The sequence below is a fragment of the Antrostomus carolinensis genome, unplaced genomic scaffold (genome assembly GCF_000700745.2).
Source record: "Antrostomus carolinensis isolate BGI_N321 unplaced genomic scaffold, ASM70074v2 scaffold21293, whole genome shotgun sequence".
In the NCBI taxonomy this organism is placed as follows: domain Eukaryota; kingdom Metazoa; phylum Chordata; class Aves; order Caprimulgiformes; family Caprimulgidae; genus Antrostomus; species Antrostomus carolinensis.
Genome location: NW_010304741.1, coordinates 1,503 through 26,967, shown reverse-complemented (window position 1 = coordinate 26,967; position 25,465 = coordinate 1,503). Strand labels below are relative to the sequence as shown.

The 25,465-nt window shown below is 41.6% G+C and overlaps 1 protein-coding gene across 1 annotated transcript; it reads right to left on the bottom strand.

Moving 5' to 3' along the window:
* Positions 1-4,273: 4,273 nt before the first annotated feature.
* Positions 4,274-24,937, bottom strand: FGF9 (fibroblast growth factor 9). The gene is made up of 3 exons (XM_010164565.2): positions 24,901-24,937; positions 23,910-24,013; positions 4,274-5,127 (listed from the first exon to the last, which is right to left on the bottom strand). The coding sequence occupies exons 1-3, from the start codon at positions 24,935-24,937 to the stop codon at positions 4,882-4,884; spliced, it is 387 nt and encodes a 128-aa protein (XP_010162867.2). The 3' UTR covers positions 4,274-4,881.
* Positions 24,938-25,465: the final 528 nt, after the last annotated feature.

Genomic DNA, 25,465 nt, shown 5'->3' with positions numbered 1-25,465 from the left:
GATATATAACCATCGGGGGAAAAGGCAACAAGACTGGATTTTACAAACTCCTTTGCAGATAGAACTTGGTTATTATTGTCATTTTAAATTTCCTGAACATCAAGAAACATTTTTTACTTTCAAACTTCACAAAACTTAGCTGACAAGACACCTCGCCCAATATCATTTCTTTGTTTATAATCACTAATTGTCTTTCTTGATGGATAAATTTTATAAATCCTAAATTTTAGATGCTAATTAGCTATGCCCTGCTTACTTCACAACAACAAACTCTTCAGCAACAAACTCTAGGACAGGCTGTTCCAGCTTCTTGTCAAGAGCAGATGAGGTTCTGCTATTGGTACTTATGTGGGGGCCAGATGGCAAAACCACCTTGTAGTGTTATGGTAAGGTGAAAGATAACACCAAGGAAGGGTAGAACTGATCTGTAAGCAACCCATAGAGAGCTCTAACAGTTTAAGAACAGAGATAAAAGTCTGGAAAACAGAAGTCTTCTGGTTTCTATTCTCAGATCAGTAAATGACATGCCATGCGGAAAAAAAAAAATGAGGACAATGTTGTTGGTTACTTCTTGCCTCAGATTCTCTGCCTACAAAAACGGCTGCCTACACATACACAGCTACATGAGCAGGGGCTGAGGGATTTCCAAAATTTCATCCAAAATTCCACATTTTTGGAATTTCTCACATTTCTGCAAAACATAATGCAGTTGTAAGGAGCCTGGCCATATCCCCGCCTCCATGTTTGCTAATATATTTCACAGGGACCTTGTGAGAATTCACTAGCTGGGACGGAAGTTCACACAAAAAGGTATTCAGCATGGCTCACAGCCCATCATTTTCTACTCTTATAATCATGGGTAACAGAGCTGGATCTTACAGTCACTTCTTTACTTGATACAAATGTATAGAGAGCTTAGCATGAGCTAAGAAGATGATGCAAGGGACTCTGAAAGACATGCTGCAGATGCATCTTCTTTTACCTCCTGCCATATTCTGTCTCTGAAGAAACTTAAGAGACTGCCTTGGAAACAATCTCTTCACCTCCCTCCTATTTGTATGTTTATTAAACACACATTTATCTTTTTCCGAGAGGACAATAGCAACGCTTGACTTTTTATCCAGAGTCCCATGTCCAGACGCCACGTTACACCCAGTCATTTAAGAAAGGTGTCTTTTTTTCCTTCCAGTTGCCAGACAGTTTATGTTCTGCAATGACTGGTAACAATTTAAGACAATTTTCCTCTGATTTTTCTCTTTCCACTCTCTGCACTGCCCAGCTCTACTAGGTTTCACCCACCTCACTTAAGTTTGGGAGTGCTGCCTGACACATTACTAGATACAGCTCAAAACCAGCCCATACAATAACATGGCTATGGATCTCCATCACCTTTTTGCCCATGCTGCTTGCCCAGACAGATCTGTTTCAGATGAAATACTAATGCATTTTTTGCCAAAAAGATATCCCCTTGGTTTTTTCCAATTTAGCAAAAAGACATAGCAAATAATATTGATCATTTTGGTCTTCCTGGAATTTTCTCACACCCTTTCTAGGAATAAGAAAGGACATCTTTTTGCAATCCCATTATTACATATGTGCATGGTTATAAGAAAATGCTCTGAAGGGACATCAAGCAAATAATACCAATTTTCAAAATTCTATAGCAATGTATTTATACAAATTACAGAATTCTGTATGTATTTACACACCATTACAGAATATCAAGTAAATAACACCACTGTTGTTTTTCCCTCAGATTTTCAAGTGAATTTTACTGCTCAAGAAAGGTGCCAGGTGGACAGCACTAGAAAATGAAGATTCCTGTTTGTCCACAGCGCAGAGGAGCGGCACTGCAAGCCTCCCCGCTCTGCCATGTCAGCTCTCTCCAGCCCTGTTTTAGCAGGATCATGTAAGGAGCGGGAAGGCATCTGTATCCCTTCACGCTTTGGCAAAGGAGCCAAGCAGCACCCAGGTGACGATGGTTTTGCCCATCCCTCACCAGAAAACAAACAGAAATAACTCATTTTACACAAGTGACTGAACAGAATCAGTTGTTCGTTACCCGAAACAGGCCAAATTTGACCCAGTGAACCTGCAGGGAGTGGCAAATTGCCAGCTCCTGGACCATCCAGTCTCGCAATAATGCCTATGTTAAATTACATGTTTCTATATTTACATAAAGTCAATATTTACACACCATTATGGGTTATTCGAGTAAATTGGTTACAGTTTATTTATATGGACTGCCATAAACTCATAACATTTTTGTTGGGTTTAATTCTTTCTTTAGAAAAATACAAAAAAAATAAATTAAATAAAACATGTTAACTAGTAGTAATGATTTGCCTATAACTAAAAATCCAAGTCAATTTAACATTAAGACTCAAACCATGATGGCCTAGTATCATGGCCTCAACCCAAACAGTATTTTTAACCTTTGCGATTAATTTCCTGGTGTATGTCAGATTTACTGAAGAAGCAGAGAGTAGTAACCTCCCTTCTTTGCGGTAAGATTGATCTGTTTAACACTGAGTGATGAACCCTAGTCCTCCCCAGAAGCTCACTTTATTCTCCTATGGTCCAGCATGGCTTTGCACCACCCGGACAAACGATTCAGCACCTGGTTGACCCGCAGCAGCCAAACTGCCTGCAGGTCTCAGCAGCTCCAAAGGGTTAAAAACAAACTCGTGGGCTGCAGTCAAAGGCTGCAAGTTCCCAGGCAATAACAGTCCCTAGACAAGTATGTTCTAACTGTATTCTACAAATCAACTAACATAATTTACGTATTTTTATCGTTCATAAACAATTATAATGCCACATTTTATTTAAGATTACTGATACTACCAGTTGAGATGTGGCCTCTGCTACCTACTCGAGTACAGAAAGGTCACATTCATTCAGGACACCAAGCCAGAGGTTATTCCAGACAGAATTACATTTCAAATAATATGTATCACATGGACAAGAGCGCCTTAGAGCAAAAATGACTTAATTATGGTTAAGCTACAAACTTATGTATAGCTCCTCAAAGTACATCTGCGCTCAGCCTCCGTCGTGCCTCTGCGGACAGCCAGGGGTGTCAGGACCAGCCACGCTCCCAGCAGATCCAATGGCAAAGGTTACACTCAACTTCATGGCACCGGATTCAAATCCTAACGGATACAACTACAAAATTCATCTGCCATATGGACCTTTCATGATTTTTCTCTCTTTTTTTTTTTTTTTCCCTTCAGGGTACTAGGGAAAAAATGCTTCTTCCTAAGGGTTAATTCCCAAATGGTAAATGCTAATCAACATGTTTTATGTGCTTAACTTAAGATGCTGCAATCCCTTAAATTTTACATACTGTCAGCTCACTTACAGTTCATGACTATTTGAACATACTTTGGGAAAAAAAAAAAGTCTAATACTGTCCCCCTCATTGTCATTATTGATAGAGATTTATTAGTTTCATTTTGCAAGTTTTACTTTAGGAAGGGTGCTAATATCAGGTATTATGACAGTTCACACTGAAAGCAATTTTCCATAAAAGATGTTACAATGACCCCTATGGAACTTGTATAATTTCATACTAGATAGTCAAGTGCACAAATAAACATGTTTACAAGAGTGATCCTGTTAACCTGGTTCTTGCCCTCTGAAACCATTATGTGCTATTTGTGGAATCTTAAAATTAGTACAATTGTTGATATTACTTGCTTCTGGCATTCTGCTTTAGGGAAAAAAAAAAAAAAACACCATAGTTATCATTTAGCTTTGGTATAATCTGCAATAGGTTTTAACAAGTAGAATATATTCCAACCCCTACATTTTCCACAGCTGTGAAGTTTACAGTGATGTAAGAAGTCACTTTATCCGAGAGGAAATACTACAGACACATTAAAAAAGTTGAAGACCCATTTTTCTCTTTAATCCTCTGGGGGTAAGCTATGAAACAAGCAGTCAGAAGAGTGAGGACTCAGTGTCATGAGTGGTGTGCATACTTGTACAATAATACGGGCACAAAAGAGATTGTCGCCTTTAGTACATGAGGGTCACTAGAATTTATTATTATTATTACCTTTTTATTGTTTGTTGGTTTTTATTTTTTTTATCCATGCACCTTTATATTTACTTGCATGAATTTACCACAGGTTCATAGTGGCCTTTGCCATTTTAATGCTTACAGAGCCTAAAGCTTCCAAAATGCCTATCTGGCCTGTACATATTTCATTAAAAATAAACTCTATATAATAAATAAATATATAAAATAAATAAAATGTTGCCTTTGGAATTTCTATAAATAAATTTAACTTTTTATTTTTTTACTAAGAGGTCTTTGCTTTAAACTCAGTGGGGTGAGACCCAGAGAGCGATTAACTGAAAAGTCTCTTGTTTAAGACTGCACCCTCCATGCCTTTGTAAATGCAGCGTACACTTGAGCAGGCCACCAGCCAAAAATCCTGATGAATCAAAGTATGGCAGGGATGCTGATATATGACGAAGTACAACTGATCAAAAATTTAAAAGCGTGTCTATTCCCCAGCATGCATCAGGCCTTCCTCCTCCTCCTCCTCCTCCTCCCCTTGGCTCCTCTCTCTCGCGCTCTCACTCCCATTCATCCTCTCGCTTTCTCTCTTTCTCTCTCTCGCACTCACTCTCTCGCGCTCCCTCTCGTACTAAATCAAGCGAGTGGGCATAGGCTCTCCTCCAGGAGGACAAACCTTTAAGTGCAGAACAAAATCAGCATGTTCCATCCAAGCCTCCATCATACATTATGCATGCGACAAAGTTTGGCAACAGTGGAGCTGATGTGATGACACAGCTAATCAATAAGAACCCACCGCATGAAACCTTTATAGTGGTTACTTTTTAAGGGCTCAAGTGAAGGAATTGTCTTTGTCAACTTTGGCTTAAAATATCCTTATATAGTTCTGGTACTTTCTCAGGGTCCACTGGTCTAGGTAAAAAATGTGTAAATTTTTGATGCCGTTTAGTCCTAGTCCCTTCTCTCGGAGTCCCATCTTTATTTAACGCAACGTAGTATCGTCTTCCAGTGTCCACGTGTTTATATAGATTTGATGAATATGTGTTATACCAGTTTTCTTCAAACTGCTCTCTGAATACACACTCCTGGGTTAATTTTTCCTACAGAAAGAAAAGAAAAAGTAGTAAGGAGATAGCCACAAAAATAAGCTATTTTTAAAAGAATTACTATTTTCACAGCTTGAAATCAGTACCACCTTGCTCAATTTGCAAAATGAACCATTTCAATATTCCCAATTTTAGCTAAGTAAGAAAGCTGTATCGCTGAGTATTCCATTAAGTAGTCAAAAGGGTAGATAAAGCAAAAATGGTTCTCCAAAAGCCTCATTGCCCAAATCAAAACAGCAATAACAAAACTAAAACAAGATATTTTAATTTCTGATCATTCCCAAGCAGCTCACAAGACTTTACTGGACTTGTATAACTAATCACTTCAATTGTGAGTGCAAGCATTTGAACAAACAGATGTAAAGAAAACTAGAACTGGTTTGCAAGGCTGTTAATAGAATTTAGGGCCTTAAAAATCTCTATGTCCTTTCACTGCATGGAGAACAATATGCATTTTATTAATTTTAAAAGATACTATTTCCTGTTACTACCTTTTGCTACCCTTCGTTTGGTTTATTATTTGTACCACAGAACCACAACCCAACAGAGCTTCAAACAGCAGCACAAACCCCACATGCTGAGATGAAGTTAGGTGAGGAAACTCCTCCAGGCTTGCTTTACTAGGGTTGTCCTCATGTCCTGTCCTACTGACAGGACCCACTGAAGACATCAACCATTCATCAGACCCTCTGCCACAGATTCCCAGTCCTTCCAGTTCGCCCACTTATTCAGTCTGTGTATACCCCTCTACATCCTTTTGGTCTAAATAGATGGGGTTTGCCTAAAAAGCAGTCACCTGATAACCAGATTCATTTTAGGAAGGACTCACACAAGTGAGCAAGAAGACTGGTAAAAAGGCAGAGAGATCTAGCATGGGAGAGCTGATGGAAAGCTGGGAAATATAAGCCTGGAAATAGTCCTTGCAGCTGGCACAAAAAATATAATAATGATAATTTAATACATTTTTTCATAACAAAAGTTCTCACTTGAATAGCACTCACATTGACCAAACTCAGCTTCCAGCTGAGGATCAATTTCTATTTATTACAAAGCTCCACACAACACAGATTTCTGTGCATGTGTTCTACAGACTTTAAATCTTAAAATTGTTCTTTTAGATAGATACACAGAGAAGGGAAATTGGAGACCAAGGCCCAGATGCAGCAAAGCATTTATGGCACCTAAGCTGTAAATGTGTGCCTGAACACAACTAAGGAGCCACAGCGCAAGCTCCAGTGCCCCCAAGAAGCCACCATCCATGGCTTAACCCAGGAGCTTCCCAAAACCCACAATCACCAAAGCTTGCAGCTTGCCCTGGGGCTGCAGGGACCTTTGGGGCCACCTCTGCTGCTCAAGACTCAGCTCACAACCCTTTCCCAAAGCAACATGCTTCAACTCAGACGTTTTGCTACTGTTTTGCTTGGTTGCTCCCAGGATAGAGCTCTACAGCCCACTAGGGTTGGGGCCTGGGGTCTCAGCCAGGTCCAAGGAGCCCTATGCACCTTACAGGAGTCACCCAGGAACCATCCCATGTGGGGAGAGCAAGCCAGCAGCCCTCTACAAACTACCTACAAACTGGGTACTGGGCTGCAAAGCCAGGGTCCTCCTCAGTACCTAAAGGTTTGGGATTTGGAGGTTTCCTCTAAATTCGACCTGTGGCAACTCCGGCAGGCAAGAAAGGAAGCAATTAAGCAGTCCCTGACTTCCCCTTTGATGGGCATTGGGAACCTCATCACCCCTCAGGAAGGAGAAATCCCCAACAGGACCAGTTTTCGGATGTTAAACACTTGAGTATTCAACATGGCAGCGGCCATGTTCCCATGTGGACCCAGGTAGCTGTGGCCAGTGGCACAGGATGAGGAGCAGCCTGTGGTGGAGAAGAAGGCAGCAGTCCCATCCCTCACACCCTCTTCCGCAGTTTGACCAGGAGACTTCCCTCCCTGCGGGTCCAGCTGAGCAGCGTGTGCGGAAGCATGAGCATGTGTGCCGGCCAGCTGTACAGAACAATTTATTTCAGAGGCATTTCTGACTGTAACATTTAGTGTGTGAAGCAGCTCAAACACAGCAAGACTCCATGGTGGTTATAGGGAAAAGAAGCACAAATCTGTTTATATTAAATCCTTATCTCTGGGCCAGATCGTGCAACCTCCTATTGGTACGTGCCTCTGTCCTTTGACAGCTCTAAATTGCAGCAGCAATGAATATTACTGGACCTCAGCAGGAGTTGAACGTTACATGTTGCAGTAGCCCCCCTGTACAGCCTCAGTATACAAATTAGTATAAACACTGTTCAGCTGCTATAAAGATTGTCTTTAAGTACAGTTTTCATGAGAGTTTTATTTTGCATGAGGTTTAAAATCATTTTGTTGGCTTTAAGGCAGAAGCAGATGCTAAGGGGTGTTATATGTTAGGACTATAGGTCCACGGGGAAAGAGAAACTAATTCAAATTGTTTTCCTGCTCTCAAAAGGCAATTGGATCACATGACAAGCACTGCAGAAGCACTCCCTGCTAAAAATAGCAACATTTTAGGAAGATATTTCAGTCCTGTCTTGAATTCATTAATTATTCACTTCATGTGCCTTTTTTTTTTTTTTTTTTTAGTATCATCATAAATTTCTATCTTTGCAAGAACAGTACTTCCCCATGCCCTGAAGGAGAAATTTTAAAATAGCCTCTCTTTATCTGGCAGGTTTGATGGATCATGACAGTGCTGTGGTACACTTAACTAGCAGACCTTGAATAAGGAGGTTTGCATTGTACTGCACTCTGGATGAGTTCAATGGATTTCAAGCTGACAAATTCAATCTTTATTTTACAAGCTTATCCTGTTTTTACTTTTCAGCTTCTTACAATACAGCTACATCTCTTTTGTCCTTCATAAAAATTCTCAGAAATTCATGTATAGACAGTAGGCAAATACTTCAATGTGAACTGACAGAGCAATCGGGATGCAGGTTCAGATATGTAGGGACACTAACAATCACACTTTCAGAATAGTGAAATAATTTCTTTATAAATTCATCAGATTGTTTCCTTCTAGGACACCTAGAAATTCTGGTTGTAGTCAGAGACCACTGGAGTAAAGCATTATCAGTGACTTTGGATCAGGCCCTGTAAAGAATATGGGGACCAAAATCCCAGCATATCCTTCTTTCCATACCTTGGGAGCTCCTTACAATAATGGCTCATCTTGCACCACAACAGAGAGAAACCAATATCCACTGGGATACTCATCTATGTAGACTCATAGAACCATTTAGGTTGGAAAAGACCTTTAGGATCATTGAGTCCAACCGATAATCTAACACTGCCAAGTCCACCACTAAGCTATGTACTACCACAACACTAGCTTACACCCATGTTTTGAGCGCACATGCCTTTATTCAAGCCAGAAATGAGTGTAATATAGGGGTGAGGCTCGTCCACCCTGCCAACAAGCACCTTCTTGCCTCACCAGCTTAGGATGGGAAAGTCTTGCTGAAAGCCAACTCTGCAGTGTGGGAAGGAGATGGTGTTTCCTGATCACAGGTGGTTTGTATATTCCCTCCCAGCTATGACTTTTAGAAAAAAGTATGCACAGTAAAAAAACCAAGATTTAGCCCTAGAATACAGCAAATTTTGTATACTTTTATTCTCACAACTGACTCCTCTATCATTTTTCCAGTGCCAGTATTTCCTTGCACCATACTTAATGTCATTAGACAACTCTGTCGAAGGCTGACACAAATTCCAAACATACCCAAGTAGAACAGCTATGGAAAGTAACCTGCATTCCTGTGAAAGGGGAGGCTGCCTGCCTTGATCAAATCATTTAATTCAGGGGCCAAATAAGGAGGTGACCTCAAAATTATATAAATCAAATGTTGCTCCACATATCACATGTTTTCTATAAGGACTGTTCATAGAGTATTCCACTACAAAGTGACTGATTCTCATTTTACTACATTCCCATGATTTACTTTTATTTTTTTTAACCTGTTATTGAACATAGAATGTTCAAATAATTGTTCAAATATTGAACATAGAATATATAATGTTCAATAATGTTCAAATATTGAACAATTGAACAATATTGAACAAATTGAACAAATTGAACAATATTGAACAAATATTGAACAATAATGTTCAAATATTGAACATAGAATGTCCAAAAACTGTACAAAGAAGTACATATCACCAGGGTGGAAACCCAACGCAGATTTAGTTCAGATGTCTGCTAATGCCAGTTCAGTGTTAGCAAGCCCAGAATCCCTTTCCCTTCCTACATTCTCCTCCATCGTCTAAGCAGGGAGAAAAAAATACGTTATCCATATTTCCAGGTAGATCAATTAAAAGTGAGATTGTAAATTAATAAAGTAGGTAGTTACAGCCATCACAACAAAAGATTTACCAGCTTGTTTAAAAATATATGTCCCTGTGAAGCAGCTAATTGGAAATAAGTGGAAATAGGCAAAAACACATGTACACTACTCAGAGAATGGTTTCATGACTCTAAAGAACGATAAGACATCTGTGCTGCTTAGTAGCTCAAAGCACAATACAGGGTCCTGTATAAAACACATCAATATTCTTTTTTTTCTTTTAAATAACCTTACAGAGTTAAAACTCAAACTTATTTTGTAACCTGACAGAAGGAAACCTCTCAGACCATCATTCCTAAAATCACAACAAATATACTTCATGTCTAGCAAACTATTTTGTTCTATGCTGTGTATAGTTCTCCTTTTTGCAAACTGCTACACTAATTCAATAGAGACATTTCACGAGAAAACACCTAACCCAGAAGTCCAAACACCTATTAACAAGAAGTATATCTGATGTAGTCAGCACTTCCTACATACCTGCTGCACACTATTACTGTGTTAATCCACCTTAATAAAATCACGTTTAAATACATAGTCTGATAAATAAGTTAATACAAATCCCTCACTCTGGGGGGATGATGTTAATAAAAAATGTGTATGTAATGAAGAGAAAAACCAAAAAAACCCTATTTTATTCAAAAGTGGTTTTCTTTGCTGTTCTGCCTACAAACACACACATTTTACATGCAGTTTGCCCTTCCCATGCTGTAATACAAACAGCCTCTAGAACATATTATGTTCAGCTAATAATTAACACTCATCTAGAGTTGTCATAAATAAAGGTGTAGTTTAGCATTTGCTGTGGTGTTGTCTGATCTGCCATTCTAAGCCTGTTAGTCTCTGGCTGGGTGGACAACATTCAGCCACATTGAGAAGCCAAATTCTGGTGTCCGAGCAGCACCACTGTCCAAGCTATACAGCAGGGTGAGGCAAGCCCTGCACATTGAGTGTCTGACTTGGTGAACGTCACAGAGTTTTCTTTGAAGAGTTTCTCCAAGCAGTACTTTTTCAGAATGCTTTGTTTAATAATTTGACAGAACATGGAAAAAAAAGAGGGGAAAAAAAGTCTGCCAAAAGGACTAGCTGATCGTTTTTTTGTGTTTGTGTCAGTACTTCTCCACGAGGACTTCATAAAGACAGCAGGAAACCTTGAAGGGCCAGAAGAGAGACCAAGCAAATAACCAGGCACCCACGCTGCCTATCACATGCATTTCATATTCTGTGGCACTTTTTATAAGATGAGGGAAACTAGGCAAGGTGTCCTGGCAAAACCACAGTTGGGCAATTGCATTCTCCCTACCTGAGGTCACCTTGTACTTTCACAGAGATAGAGAGTATTCATCTTAGTTTCTCCTCCTAAACTTCTAGTTAATTTGTATTAAGTTTTTATTATACATAAATCCCCACTTACAAAAAAAAAAAAAAATGCAGTGCAGTTCTGTACTGCTGCCTTGGAGTAGTTAGGAGAATGCTTAAAGATTATTATCTTTCATAGAAAAAGCTTGTGAAGTTCCCAAGACTCGGCAGAACCTGGTCCGCTTGGGAGTGTTCTCATCAAAAGCCACAATAGCTACACAGATACAGACACTGTGGTGCTTCCACGTCCTGACAAAGGTAACAGAGCAGCAGAGCTTCCTGAACAAAGCAAGCAGACACCAGCATCAACAATAAAATCCCAACAGACTGTCAATGCAGCAGGCATTTCATTGCTTCTCCCCTTTGCCCCACTGCCCCTCTTTTTCTGCTCCCTTGCTCACCACACCATCATGAATCTCCTCTCGAGGGACCAGACTGGGATCCAGCACTACACTATCCCAGGGTTGTTTACAGAGCTCTTCTGACAAGAGCTGCAGGAGGATGAGATGCCAATCAGGCCTCCATCCATTTTTGCCACTGCCAAATCCACAGCTCTTGATTTTACTGATATCCACGCCTTTGGGATTACAAGTTTGCAGCACCTGTCAAGCTTTAAGCATGCACTCCCTGAACATGAAATCATTATGGGAAGAGCAACCCCACTGTGCCTGAGCTCGCATCTGCCAGCACAGGCTGCCTACCAGCAGCCATGCTGATGTCCATCAAGGTTTGGTTTAGATCTGCCCAGCCAAGTGCATTAGATGAAAACTCATTTCCACCACAACATCCAGGGTCTGCTTGTGCTGCTGGTGGAAGTCATGACAAAGCTCCAGGGACAGCCCTCAGGCCATGTAAGCTGTCACAGCACTATTTCTCTGGAAGCTGAAGAGCTTCCTTCTCTGTGTCACAACAGAGCAAGACCAGGAGGAAGTCAACTCTCAAAAAACAAACCAACAAGCAGGTGTGTTCCCCTCCCTTCCATGCCAGCAGGACCGGGCCCACACTGTGCCATTTACTAGTCACACTTCTGACCTCTATTTTATTTTTGGTTTCCCTGGCACAATCAAGAACTGCAGTCATCAATGTTATCTAAGCATCTAATTCATAACGCTTGGCTGAACCCTTCCAAGAATCAGAAAGCAAGGTGGTACGCAATCTGATATGGGGGCCAGAGCCAGCTTTCAAAGAAGACAGGAGAAAAGTTCCCATCAGCTTAAATGGAACTTGGATCAGGCTTGCAATGATAAAAAGGCAACAAATATTTTAAGACTCTAAAAGAACCATTTCAGGCACGCTCAGATTTACTGAAAGCTGTAACTTGACCTACCCCAGCTCCTCACTCCACAAATTCTCTTCTATCAAAAGACACTATGTATGTCAAACCAGGGCTGTTATCCTACAGTTACACACACACATTTTAGCCTGAAATACTAGTTAAGCTTTTAACCAAATAGAGATTTTTTAATAAAACATGTTTTCCTTAAATAAAACTAAAATGGAGCATAGCATCAAAGTGTTTTTTTCAGTATTTTTTACTTTGTTTTGTGGTTCTTTAAGCACAGAATGCCCAGTTAAAGAAAAGACAGCACTCCTTCAGCAGAAAGTGCTGCCTTTTGCAGGAGCATCTAAATTCACACATTGAGAGACACTGTAAGTGTGATAAGTGGGTGATAAAAATTAGTTAATCTGCATGAGTCCCTACACTTTATGAGTATTCCCCCCTCAAATGGATTTACCCATCATCGGAGAAGCACCTTATCCCTCAGCTACAAGGTGCCATCATAAAAAGAGTAGAATGCTCATGGCCCTCCACAAAACACTTTGCCATGGGGATGAAATAATTATAATGCATATAAATATAGTAATAAAAAATGTATGCTGTAAAAGTACTTAATGTTTTATTCTTTCAGTAAGATTACTTGGTCAAGGACTGATGAACAAAAGCCTGTCTCTATATTTTGTTATTGATTTTATGTAAAGCTGCCTGCTAGGTACTAGCTCAGAGGACAGGGACATTGCTGACCACACTGTCATTCTAAAAGGGAGTCATCAAACAAACAAAGCATCATAGGCTATTGCATGGGTCTCTTTAGCTTGGAGAAGAGGAGGCTGAGGGGAGACCTCATTAATGTTTATAAATGTGTAAAGGGTGAGTGTCATGCGAATGGAGCCAGGCTCTTCTCAGTGATGCCCAACGATAGGACAAGGAGCAATGGGTGTCAGCTGGAACACAGGAGGTTCCGCTTAAACTTGAGAAAAAACTACTTTACAGTGAGGGCGACAGAGCCCTGGAACAGGCTACCCAGGGAGGTTGTGGAGTCTCCTTCTCTGGAGACATTCAAGACCCGCCTGGATGCCTTCCTGTGTAATTTCGTTTAGTTTCCTGCTCCAGCAGGGGGATTGGACTAGATGATCTTTCGAGGTCCCTTCCAATCCCCAACATTCTGTGATTCTGTGATTTTGGAAAGATCCAGTCCCCCTCGCTGAAATGCCAAACATCCACTGGAGTCTTGGAAACCAATAAACTTGCCATAGAGATTTTAAAATCTACAGTGCTTTGGTGGGCAGTACAGCAAAGGGTCGGTACTCTAAGATCTTTACGCAGCAGGACTCGATTGCATATTCAAATTGTTTAAAAATGAGGCCTTTTAATTTCCTACCCTTTTTGGCCACAAAGGAATGCTAGCATTTCAAAGAGTTGCTGCTGAAGAAAAGATGTCACATTTGCCCTTTAAGACAGCAGTGCTCCTTCATTGGCAAACATTTTTCATAAGCGGCCTCTTTGGATGCTTCCCCCATTCCTTTTCCAAGAGGCAATCCCACCATAAAGTCATGGATCTATGGTGTTGCTATGCCCAGACTTAGGCTCTCAGTGCTACAGCTGACCCAGCCTTCAGGAAACACTGGAGGAAGTCAGGTGGGTCTGCTCCTCTGCAAGCCCCCTACTCCTCACACAAACTCGCACACCAGTGGACCTGTCTTTCAATGGGTCAAACTTTAGCCATGCAGTTAATTTCAGCTTTGATGAAAGAAGTTGTCAATCTGTCTTAAAAAAAAAAAAAAATCTCTCTCTCTATATGTAATAACAACTTCAACAGAACTGGTGACTGAAGAGCTCAAAGACCAGGCAGTTGGTCTACCAGCAGCACATGGACCTTCCGAAGAATTCAGATTTTTTAAATATAAAGGAAAAAAAAAAACCCAAACTTGATGATTTTGTTTAAAATTTAAAACATCTGGATATTCCAAACTGACTCAAAAGATTTCCCTGAAGTCTTCCCCAGTAAGTTTCCTGTTCTGAGTCCAGATTATACACTAGATGCTGTCCTAACAGCCTAAAGGCATCAGCAGGCCAAAATCCTCCTTGCTATGCAAAAGCAATAAACATTTACATGACAAAAGACTGTCTTTAGATTGCAGACTCTCATGGGCAGTAACTCTGTCTACGTTTTTAGGTTTTTAAAATGATAAATAAGTAGAGCCCTTATCTTGATTAGCGTCTGCTGCCACAACCATAAAATTAATTGGTGGTTTTACAGGAGCAGGTCCAATCCTGATTCCATTGAAGCCAATGGCATTTCAACTGTAGTAGAATCAAGACAAAATTTCTCCCAAGTCACAGTTGCCTCCATAATTGTGTTAAAGTTGAAGAGTAAAGCTGAGCAGATTAAAGATGCACAGCCTTGGGCCAGACCCCAAAAGCATGCAGCATCCACACCAAGCCAAGTTTTCCCTCAGTAGCAGTCACGGAACACGAATAGAAAATATGATCATCGAATGAAAAGTAACGGCAGAGTTCTGCCTTTATAAAAGAAATTAAAGAAACCAAAGGGCTTTATAAGGTGGGGTGGGGAGGGGGGGGGGGGGGTGGATTTGCTCTGTAACAAGCTTTATTTCTTAAGCTTTTTGAATGCGACACAAGTGAACTGCATTACCGCACATCATCAAATCAGCCTGAGCACATTCAACTTGCAAAGCAAATCTCAACCTAGACAAAATCCCTAATGAAGTCCCCGCAGGGCCGACTTTTTCTATTCTGTCTTTGAAAATGATGAATGCTAAAGTGGGAAGAAAGAGTGCCACATTCATATCCCACTGGCTCCTGAGTCAGAAACAGAGCACATCAGATCTTTAACTGATGCAGCGAATAATCCCCAAGCAGATCTCAGTATGTCACTGCTGATGATGCTCTTTTAGCATGTCACTTCAACACAGTATTCTCAGATCAACTGGAGACACTGAACCTTTTCACACCTCCGTATTGTTAACATGGCTAGCTCCAGAAACATTCAGGGCTGCAGCGACTGGAGAGCTACACAACTGCAAAGAAGTGAGTCTGAAGACATTCAGACTGAACATGCCCTGCGCTTGCTCGCTGGGTTGGTGTCGCAGAAAGGAAGGAAGCAGAAGCACGCAGTGGAGGCAAGGAACCTTTCTGAAAGGGGGTTTCTGCAAGGTGTTAGATCACCTTGGCTGCCTCCTCAAGCAGCACCTCTATTCTCCTGTTTTTGTAAGAACACAAAATTCCAGACATCTTTATTAGGGAAAAGCAAATCAATAAATTAGGGTTTGAGTAGCTTTACTAAAGCTTAGCTCTATACACACATATATATATATAAAAATATATACATGTATCTCATTTATGTAGGAGATATTCTAATACTTTCCTGTCCTATGCATGTAGTGAGAATCCAAGTTCAGCACAGAACTGCAGACCACGGTTAGGAGATCACTGATGGTTTTCTCTTGTATAAAATTATCCTTAGACCTAGTAAGCATCTGGAATGAAGTCCTCTGAGGAAAGTCAAAGACCTGAGGAAAAGTGGAGTATCTATCCCACAGAACACTATCAGCAGGTGTCCCTCTCTGGTGACAGGTGTTATAATCTGGGAAATTCTGATTTAAAAAACAGACTGAAGATTAGGTTTTAAAAGAACCACAACAGCTGCAGTTTCTTCTTTCTCGTATCTCTAAAGACCTTTCTTTTCTACAGAGTTCTTCATACCTTGCTGAGTGGGCTGCAGTTTCTGCCCTCATCCCCAACACTGGTACCTGTGAAGAACACCATTTAACAGTACCCAGCTTTCAGCAAGGCTGCCCATCCACATTCAGAGAGTGGCTATCTGCAAAGGTGAAGTAAGTGAAGTTGTATACAAATCTTCTCAAGTAATTAAAGTTTCAGGGCTTTTCTCAGACCTACGCCTTCCACAAAGAAAATGTCCACAATTACAAAGCTGTTTCCTACCATACAGTGCTGAGAGAGAACATTTATGCTTCATCTCCCACCTCCCTGCAAGAATTCCTCAAACAGCTCAAAATCTTACTTCCTCATGACCTGAAACTTCCTCATTACCCAGTCTAAGCTTTCTTGTGACCCATTCAAACCAATTCATTCTTGTCCTCTATTTCAAGGACTTTTTTTCTCTCGCCTTGGTGTTAAACCTCATTGTATTTACAGAGACCAAGAGTGCACCCTCTCAGATTTCATTCTGCAGGCTAAATCAGCCAAGATCTTTAGACTTTATCATTTGATAGTCTTTTCATGTCTCTGATCATCCCAGTAAGACCTTCCTGCACCTGTTTTGGTTTCAATTCATCTTCTTTAACACAAGTGACCAACTGCACTTTGCATTTAGACTGGATCCTACCAGTGCTGTATGTAGTGTCATCAATAGAGCTCTTCCTGAGCCCCACATGTAAACATTTTGAGTACTGTAGGTCACCAAGTCCCTTCTGTGAGGCTGCCTTCTGTGCTGAAAATACTTTCCAACTTTGCAACAATTTCAATAGCACACTATTCCTTTTTTATGACACAATGTTTAATGTCCCTAATAAAAACAGGGAATAAAACCAGCCCAAGGACCAATCCATAAAAACACCATTAATAGCTTCACTCTGGTCTAATACTTTTCAACACTCCCCATTGCCATCTTCTCTTGTTTTTTCACTGTCTATCATACAAGTCTTCTACTAACACCCATTTTACTCACTGTAGTAAATGCTCTCTCCTGCAGGTCATACCTAACATAGCCCTGCAGATTAGCACAACTGTATTTCCTATTTCTAGACAAAGAAATTCCTAACAAAAACAAAATACTGGGCTTGCCTGAAACTATTTATCCAGCTTCAGTAAACTCATCTTGCACGTACGTCCAGGTCCTCCTCTACTCTTTCATTTATAAAAGCGTGTTCCTACACTCCAAGCCCAACCTGAGCCAGACTGATTGCCCTCCAGCGTCCTAGGTTGTACCCCTGGCCAAACACAAACCAGGTGGACAGAGGTCCACAAACACTTGAGGCTGACAAACACCTGCATTGCCTCAGAGAAAAGCAAACCCTCCCTCACCCGGGCTTGCTCCCACCTTGGCACCACATCTTGCAGTGACCTGGGAGGGAACCACTGTGGCTGAAGACAGCCCTTCTGCTTGGCCAGATTGTTTTCCAGTTCCCCGCTTCAGTTCACCGGGCAGCAACAGAAATGCTTGTGCCAGCAAAAGGGAGGGGATGGATGGTTGGAGGGAAAATAGCCGCTTCTTTTAGCAGAGATGTCAGCTGCCCCCACTCCCTTTGTTCATCATGCAAGAGGGAATCCCCCAGCCCCATGTTATCGCCCCAAGGAGTCTACTGCATTTACACTCCTGCCTGAATACATCCTGTTTGTAAAGACTCCTGTTTCCTTTTCATTTATATAGCTTAAAAAGTTTTTGCCTTACACTTTAGTATACATTTCAAGGCTCCAGACAGCTTTATTGCAGCAATTTCCATTTTATCCCTGTGCTTCTACACCTCTAAGACACGTGTTTTTCTGCAGCCTGCCCTTCTCCGAGCACCTACAGTCTATTAGTCTCCAAATCCTTCCCGGCTTTTTCACCCTTGCTGAGATACCACTTCCACAGGATTTCTGCATCTCTGATGAAGTTTCAAGTTTCCTTCACATTCAGAGCCATAAGCACCTTTTTGAACTGGTCCTCTTCAGATCTCAAAGTTTGCCCTTTCGAATTAGCTACAGGCCTGCTTCTTGTGACTCTTCTGCTCAGAGCGGATTTACTCGGGAAGACACGAGTTGCTGTTACTGCTAAAAGACACCATTGGGATTATGACCACAGGAGTGACAGGTTTTCCTGAGCAATGCTGCTCGTGCAGAAAGCCTGACCACTCCTCGCAACTCAGCTGCCCCAGGAACTGTCCTCTGCCTCTCCACCATTTGTACCATTTACCAAAAGTCACTTTATTATTTTACACACAAGCAGAAGGGTTTTAAACCTGCTACCATAGCCATTGTCTCTCCTGGGATTTGACCACTCTCAGCCTAGAAGTCTGTGCCTTCACTCAGAGAAACTGCATTTAATTCTCCCTCCAAAGATTGTTGTGCGCTGCAACTGTCCTGTTTCCAGGATCACTTCACACCTGTGTGTACCCTGATGGAGAGATAAACCAGATTATTTTTTAAAAAAAATCAAGCAATCTGAAGCATGTGGCATCGTTTTAGATTGGAGGTGTTTAGCACTAACAAGAAAGTGTGAATGATACTGCAGGGTAATTTATTTATCTATCCTATTCTTAGGTATCTGTAGTGACCGTATGCTTGGTCCAAACACTGTTCTCAACATGCACCTTCAACCTGTTTTTTCTCTTCATGTTGTTTCCGTGCACCTTGACCTACCATTTGAAGGGCTGAACAATTCCCTTCCCTTATTTGCACAGGAACATAAAAAGATATTTTTAGAATGAAGCAAAACAAATCCTTACCTACACCAAGCAATTTTCAGTAAACTATGAAAAATTGTCGTGGTTTTGTCAAAAAAAATTCTGTTCACCCATCTTTGTAGCTGCATAGTTCTTTCAGGACTGTGGGGACTCAAACAAAAGCACAAAACACTGCAGGTGCAGCCCTGCTGGGACAATACAGAGGCATATCGTCACCTCCCCACACACTTACTGGGAAAACATGTTTCTTCAAGGACAGAATTCTCTCTACCTCCTCCTCCACCACCCTCTCCCCAGCACTTTTAGGAGCAAAAGGCAGGTTTAGTGTCACAAAAACACTGTGACAAACAAGTTTTCATTTAATTTTTTTGAAGGACAGCAATTTATTACCCTGTTGTAAGCTGTCCTAAATTTCACTTTGCTGCACACATCCTGGAAGTCTGAAACTCACAGATGAGGAGACTCCCTCCCTGGCTCCAGATCTGGGCTCTATGACTCTATCGCAGCAGCTCTGTGGGCACATGAAGTCTGCCTCTCTCTACCCTCCCCTCTCCTTCCAAGCATTCCTTAGCCCTCTTCCCCTTCCCCACAACTCTATCAATCTCCCCTCCTGCCTTCCTCCTCCCCTCTGCACAGCTCCCCTTGTAGCTGCTCCAGATCTTCCAGCTTCCAATTTTCCGCCTGAGCATCCAGCCTGAGATGCACTTTGCCACCTGCCAAGGACACAAGGAGCAGTGGAGACACCAGCATTTCATCTAATCATAGAATAGTTTGGGTTGGAAGGGACCTTTAAAGGTCTCCTAGTCCAATGTCCCTGCTTACTGCAGAGACAACTTCAACTAGATCAGGTTGCTCAGAGCCCCGTCCAGCCTGAGCTTGAATGTTTCCAGGGATGGGGCACCTACAACCTCTCTAAGCAACATATTCCAGTGTTTCACCACCCTCATTATAAAAAAGTTCTTCCTTATATCTAGTCTGAGGAGTGGGGCAGGTCCATGTCCACGGGTATCAGCAAGGCAGGGATGCCAGCAGTGGGATGTAGCACAGCTCTCTACCGTAGGAGAGCCTGGGACACCAAGGGCAGGGGTGAGGCAAGGGTGTCCTGTGGTCCTGCTGTGCTCAAGGTAGCACAGGACAGCCTCAGAGGGCAACCTGCAGTGCGAGCAATGGGAACCCCATGATGTGGGTGCCAACTGTTGATATTCCCAAGGGCAGTGTGAGGGTGGGGACAGCCCATGAAGTCATGAAGGTCATGAGATTGATCAGAAAGACCTCCCTCACTCCACAGAATGGCACCGTGGAGCACAGCTAAGACACATCTGCTCACACTCTTGCCAGAGGTGTTGGCAAGAGCCGTTTGGCACTCAGGAAGGAAGAAGGTCTTTGTGTCTCATCTTAACACCCTTTGGATCCTATCTGTAGTTGTGATTTTTCCTCCTCTCCAGTGACAAGCACAGTAGCTGTTGTGAAACATGATGAGTCATAGCTGCAGGCTGCAAGGGGAAGGCAAGGTAAAGGGAGAGCAGGAGCAGAGCGAGACCGGATGGAAAGCTGCTGTCACTAACCAGCCTCCCAGTCATCGCTACGCAGCTACCACTGGCTTCTCTGCAGTACCACATCTACAGCTTTCCCTGGCTAAATCCATGGGATGAGGAGGAACTTGAGAACAGCCACGCTATGATGTTATACACTGCTGCCTGAGTACAGCATGAGGGTCACTGTGCTCTTTTAACCAGAAGATACAGTAGGAGCTGCCCCCTGTAATGGTGGCAAATTGGAAAGAGTTTGTCAGGCAGCTAATCTTGGAGGAAAGAGGCACTTTGAGAAGATCAAGAGGAACATGCCTGGATCAAGATATGCTGAAACTGCCTTTACTGTTGCCTTTCATGAAAATTGGCAACAATCACCCATCCTGGCTGCTCTGCTTCGCCATATGTCCCATCTCCAGTGGCACCACAAATATGCTGGGAAGAATCTTCCTGTGCCAAATGTTTCAAACACAAATATAGAAGGATAGAAGTCTTTTAGGTCACTGATTTAATTCACACTTAATATATTTTTCATGCAGTAATCTGAATATAAATATGACAGTGTCACAGACACAGGGCACCTATTCCAGCAGTGTCAGGTGCTGCAGTACTGAATGCTGCAGCAACACACCTGCTTAGATCCACAATGCTCATGTAGAGCGGGAGCAGGTATTTCTTAGATTGCTGTTCACCTGTGCATGGGAAACAGTTTTCCCATCTTAGAAAACACGTTCACAGCCTTGTAAATGTGCCTGCTCCATGACAAAGCTGGTGCTATTCACAGCCCTTAGTGAAGAAACCAAGACAGAGGAACCCACCTCCCTGTACAGGCAGCACAAGGACAACTTGCTGGAGCTACAGAACAGTTCAACTCAAATGACTGCTCTGCTTAATTCAGGTGAAAAACTTGAACCTCAGTCTATCACATATCAGCCTCAAAACTAATTTCAGTTAAACTGATCTTCTTGCTCACCAGAACGATAATACCATGCTCGAGGCCTTGTGTCTGGTTCAAACTGCAACATTTATTCCCATCAGAGAACTTCATTTTAAATTAATTGCATTTTTAACCAAAACCAAAACCAAAACACTGTCACTTAAAAATGTCCAGACAATTCTACACAATAATCTGCTCTGAGGCCTGCTTATCTCAGTGTTTCTACGAGAGCTGACAGTTGCTGAAATATAGGCACTAGGATTGCTAGTGTTGACAAGGCTTTAAAGCATCATCACACTGAGTAGCCATTAAAGGTTATATTTCATTGGAAGTAATGTAATTCAATTGCCATCACTCTTTAGTATGTCCCATCTCTGGAGGCTGACAATAAGCCATATCATCCATCAGATTTTAACCTGAACTTTGCATTCTGGCCCTACAGATTGCCAGTTCTCCATTATGAATGGCTTCATATTTTTAGCGTCATTTCTTAGGAAAAAAGAGGCTATCCAATTACACTGCACATCCATCTGCCTGCCTCTCTGTCCTTCCTTAGCTTTTCAACCAGTTTCAGTCAGGAGACAAAGGCCTTCAAGAAAATTAAGTTCCCATCAGTTTTGCGACTAATCAGAGGCAAAGAAGAGAAATCATTTGCCCGTCCCAGTTGGGAGCACTGAGCTACGTAATCCCTGCAAACTGACAAGCCGGTGAGCGTGGACAGCGAACTCTGTCTCTTTCTCCCTGCAAGAAACACAAAAGGCTGGGGAAATTGTGTTACTGCAGGGACAGAAGGTCAGGGAGACCCATGTCTTGGACTGTGAGACACAAACCCCTAGGAAAGCAGTCTTCTTTAGAACTGCATTTCAAGGAACAACTATTTTATTAACATAGTGAGCTTAGTAATTTACAAAGAATTTCTTGTGCATATTTCTTCAGCAAAGAATGTTTAGAGTAATTCACTCTGACAGTCAAACATATTGCAAACACAAAATACAAACTGCACAGAAAAGTGACGTAATATTTGCTTTCCCAAGTCTATGCACTTAAGCTCTATCAATAACCAGTTTCTTTTTCTGAATATCTGAAGTGTAGAGTAACTGATTCACTATGTTTATCTGTTTAAACGATTACTCTTACTGATGATTATCAACATTACTGATTCATATTACTGTTGCTGTTCTGCCTTTTTGCAGCCTAACCGAACCATAAAAATACTCATGACTCTGCCAGTTCTTTATCCCATTCATCAGCTGCACAAGGATTGTGACCTACGACAACTTACTCCTCACAGGCAACTTGTTTACATCTGTTATTGCATCCATTCCCTTTCTCTCTTCCTCTCCATCCTTCCAACCTTTTCCTCTTCTATATTGCCATTTACGCTAAATCCCTTTTCTTTGGTCTTTCCCAATTACTGGTCTTTCCCACTTACTGGTCTTCAACATCTCAGCATCTCCCCTTCCCCCATGTCCACACAGTCTCCATCACAGCCTTGCCCCTCATTCTACCAGGTTTTTTTCTTCCTCCCACATACAATGTCATGTTCTGTACCTTCTGGCTTCCTCCCCTAGCCTGCTCTTTGCTCAGAAGACAGTCCCATTCCCCTCTCTACCTTCCCTCTCTCACACAAAATGTTACTAGAAAGGGATCAGTAAATCTGGACACCCCTATAAAAAACACTTCTGCTGGACCTTCCTGGTCTCACTTCCTCACACTCCTCCAAGGATCATGTATATGGAAGCTGGACTTCCCTCTTATTCCTCCTGTTTTCACTTGTCCACTCATCACTGTCTTCTCATGTTTCCTCCCACTCTCACTGCTGTCCCACTCAGTTCCTTCTCCACCCTTTTCCCAGTTACCGTTATTCCCCTCTGACGCAGGTATCTTCAGCTACACACAAAGCCAGCCTCTATCACTTTAACTCCTTTTTGATTGTCTCTCTTTGCAACATTTACACCATCCGTCGACCACTGTCACCTTCTCCTCCGTGCTTCTAATGAATCCCAGTGAATATACAACCTCCCTTCGCTGGGGACATTTGCTTATCCTTCAAATCTGCCATCTTCTTCCTCAAATACAACTGCTTCTCTAGTCCTTGTCAACTTTGGAGGTTGACACTTTACTGCTAAAAGAGGTTGCCTTCTAGTATTTGGGGAGTTACTAGCTTGATTTCAGATTCCCCCTCCCCACAATCTATGCAGGTGTGTACATCAGATGTCTCAAGTATTCCCAGGTAAGGGTCACACTGCGTGCACACACACATACATGCAGGTAAACTGGTTTGCCAGTCTAACCCACATCTGAAATAGTAAGTTTTATGCTTCCCTCACACCCATTACTCACTCCTACTGCCATCCCCCAAGGAGCACCAGCTGAAGTTTCAGGACAAGACCACCAAGCCTCTTGCCCCCATTCCTATACCTTTTATAACTTTTATCCATTCCTATTTCTCATTTTCTCATCCACATATGCCACTCTTTAACCCCCCACACTTTCTTTTGTCAGTTCCTAGAAAGCTCTCTGCCCACGCACAAAAGGCATTGACTTTGTCTCATTTTAGATCTCTACAGAAAGGACAGGTTTACAAATCTTACAAGTACATCCTTTAGTCTTGAGACACCAGCCCTGGCCATCGGTCTCCACTGCTTGTATCTCAATTGTCATCCATCTGCATTATTACTCATTCCTGATTTTGTCACCTTTCTCTCTCCTATATTCATTATACCACCCACAGGGTCTTGTTTCTAATTAGACTGCAGGATACTTAAAGCAGAATCAGTGCTTGTACAGCACCTAGTGCAACGGGGGCTTGTAGGACCTATCAAGTATTGTTCCCACAGAATGTAAGGATCGTGACTGGCCAAGACAACTGGGAACTTACCGAGCCGTACAGTTCCCCTTTCTCATTCATTCCAAGGTAGAGTCCACTGTCGACTCCTCGGATGCTGACCAAGCCCACTGCTATACTGATAAATTCCAGTATACCTGTAAAATGCAGGAAAAAAACAAACAATGTACACGTTGTTTCCATTGAACATTTTTTTCCAGATGTGACTTATCCCCAAGCAACAAGCAGTTATTTTCAAAGGTGTTTTCCCATTTTCAGAGTTGTTTGGAGGAAAATGAGGAACAAATGAATATATCTTAAAGTACGACACTTGAACAGTGAAGTCCTTTGAGTCTCTGCCAGAATGATGCAGTGCAGACCAGATTAAAAGATTACTCTCAAACTTTGTCATAATTTCTAAACACAAATCGTTCTAAACACAAATTTCAGTCATATTCTGATTTGCACAACAAATAATACAAAGAAAAAAACACCAAGTTTTTAGATTGCGAAAATTAGCAGTATTAAAGAACCTATGAAATTTGTCTCGCAAAATAAATTCTGAAAGAAATACATTTGAATCAGAATCATGAGTTGAAAACAATGTTACACATGGAGCCAAAAGATCTACTTCCAGGCATCAATGAAACAGGAACATGTGGAAAGATTTACTCACAGTATGATCTTCCAGAGGCTTGAGAAATTAAAATCCTTAGTATAGTGCAGAGTGTCACATGTTTCTGTCTAGGTATTAACCATCTCTCTCGTGTGTTATTTTTTACTCATCTCAAATTTAAAAATTGAAATATTCTGACCCTAAGTAATAGTGTATAAATTATTAAATCTTCCCGTGCATGTAACAGCAACCTCACACAGACACTTGTGCACTAGAGATGAGAACATTTTGCAGAGAAGCAGTGCTTCTGCAAAGCTCCTAGGTTCAGCATCAACGCGTGTGGTACAGCAAGTGTCTGCATCAAATATCAGCTCATCTGGTTCTGAGGGTTTGGGGGTTTCTTGGCAGCCTTCCCTGCAAATTGCTTACCTCCTTCAATGAGGATGCTACCAGTCAAACCTTGCATAAACCTACAAGCCTTGTGGAAAAAAACTGAAATTGCTTCCTATTTGGGAGCGCTCGTGTAAGATGGTAATGATCTCACAGGAGTCATCCAGCAACATTCAGGAGCACACTGCTGTATTACGCTACTTTCTGAGCCACAAAATAAAGCACAGAGTAGCATTTTCAATATATTTTGTGAATTTTCATGTCTAAGCACTCCACATAACTATTTTTAAATATTATTGGAAACTTACATTTACATGAAATAATAAAGTAACAGTATAGTATGTGTTGAGCCTCACGTGGCCAATAAAAAAGCACTTTCATGGATTTTTTGAACAATTAATTTGGCATCTCCCGCAAAATAGCTGAGCACTAATCAATAACAGGCATGAATCACATCAATCTAACACAGCACAAGTCGAAGCCAATAGGGAAAATTTACAGCCAAGCTAATGTAAAGATGAAATGTATTCCCTGTAAGGGACTATTGATCATTACCTTATATATTATTCAGTACTACAAACACCAGAGTCTTATTGTTTTGATA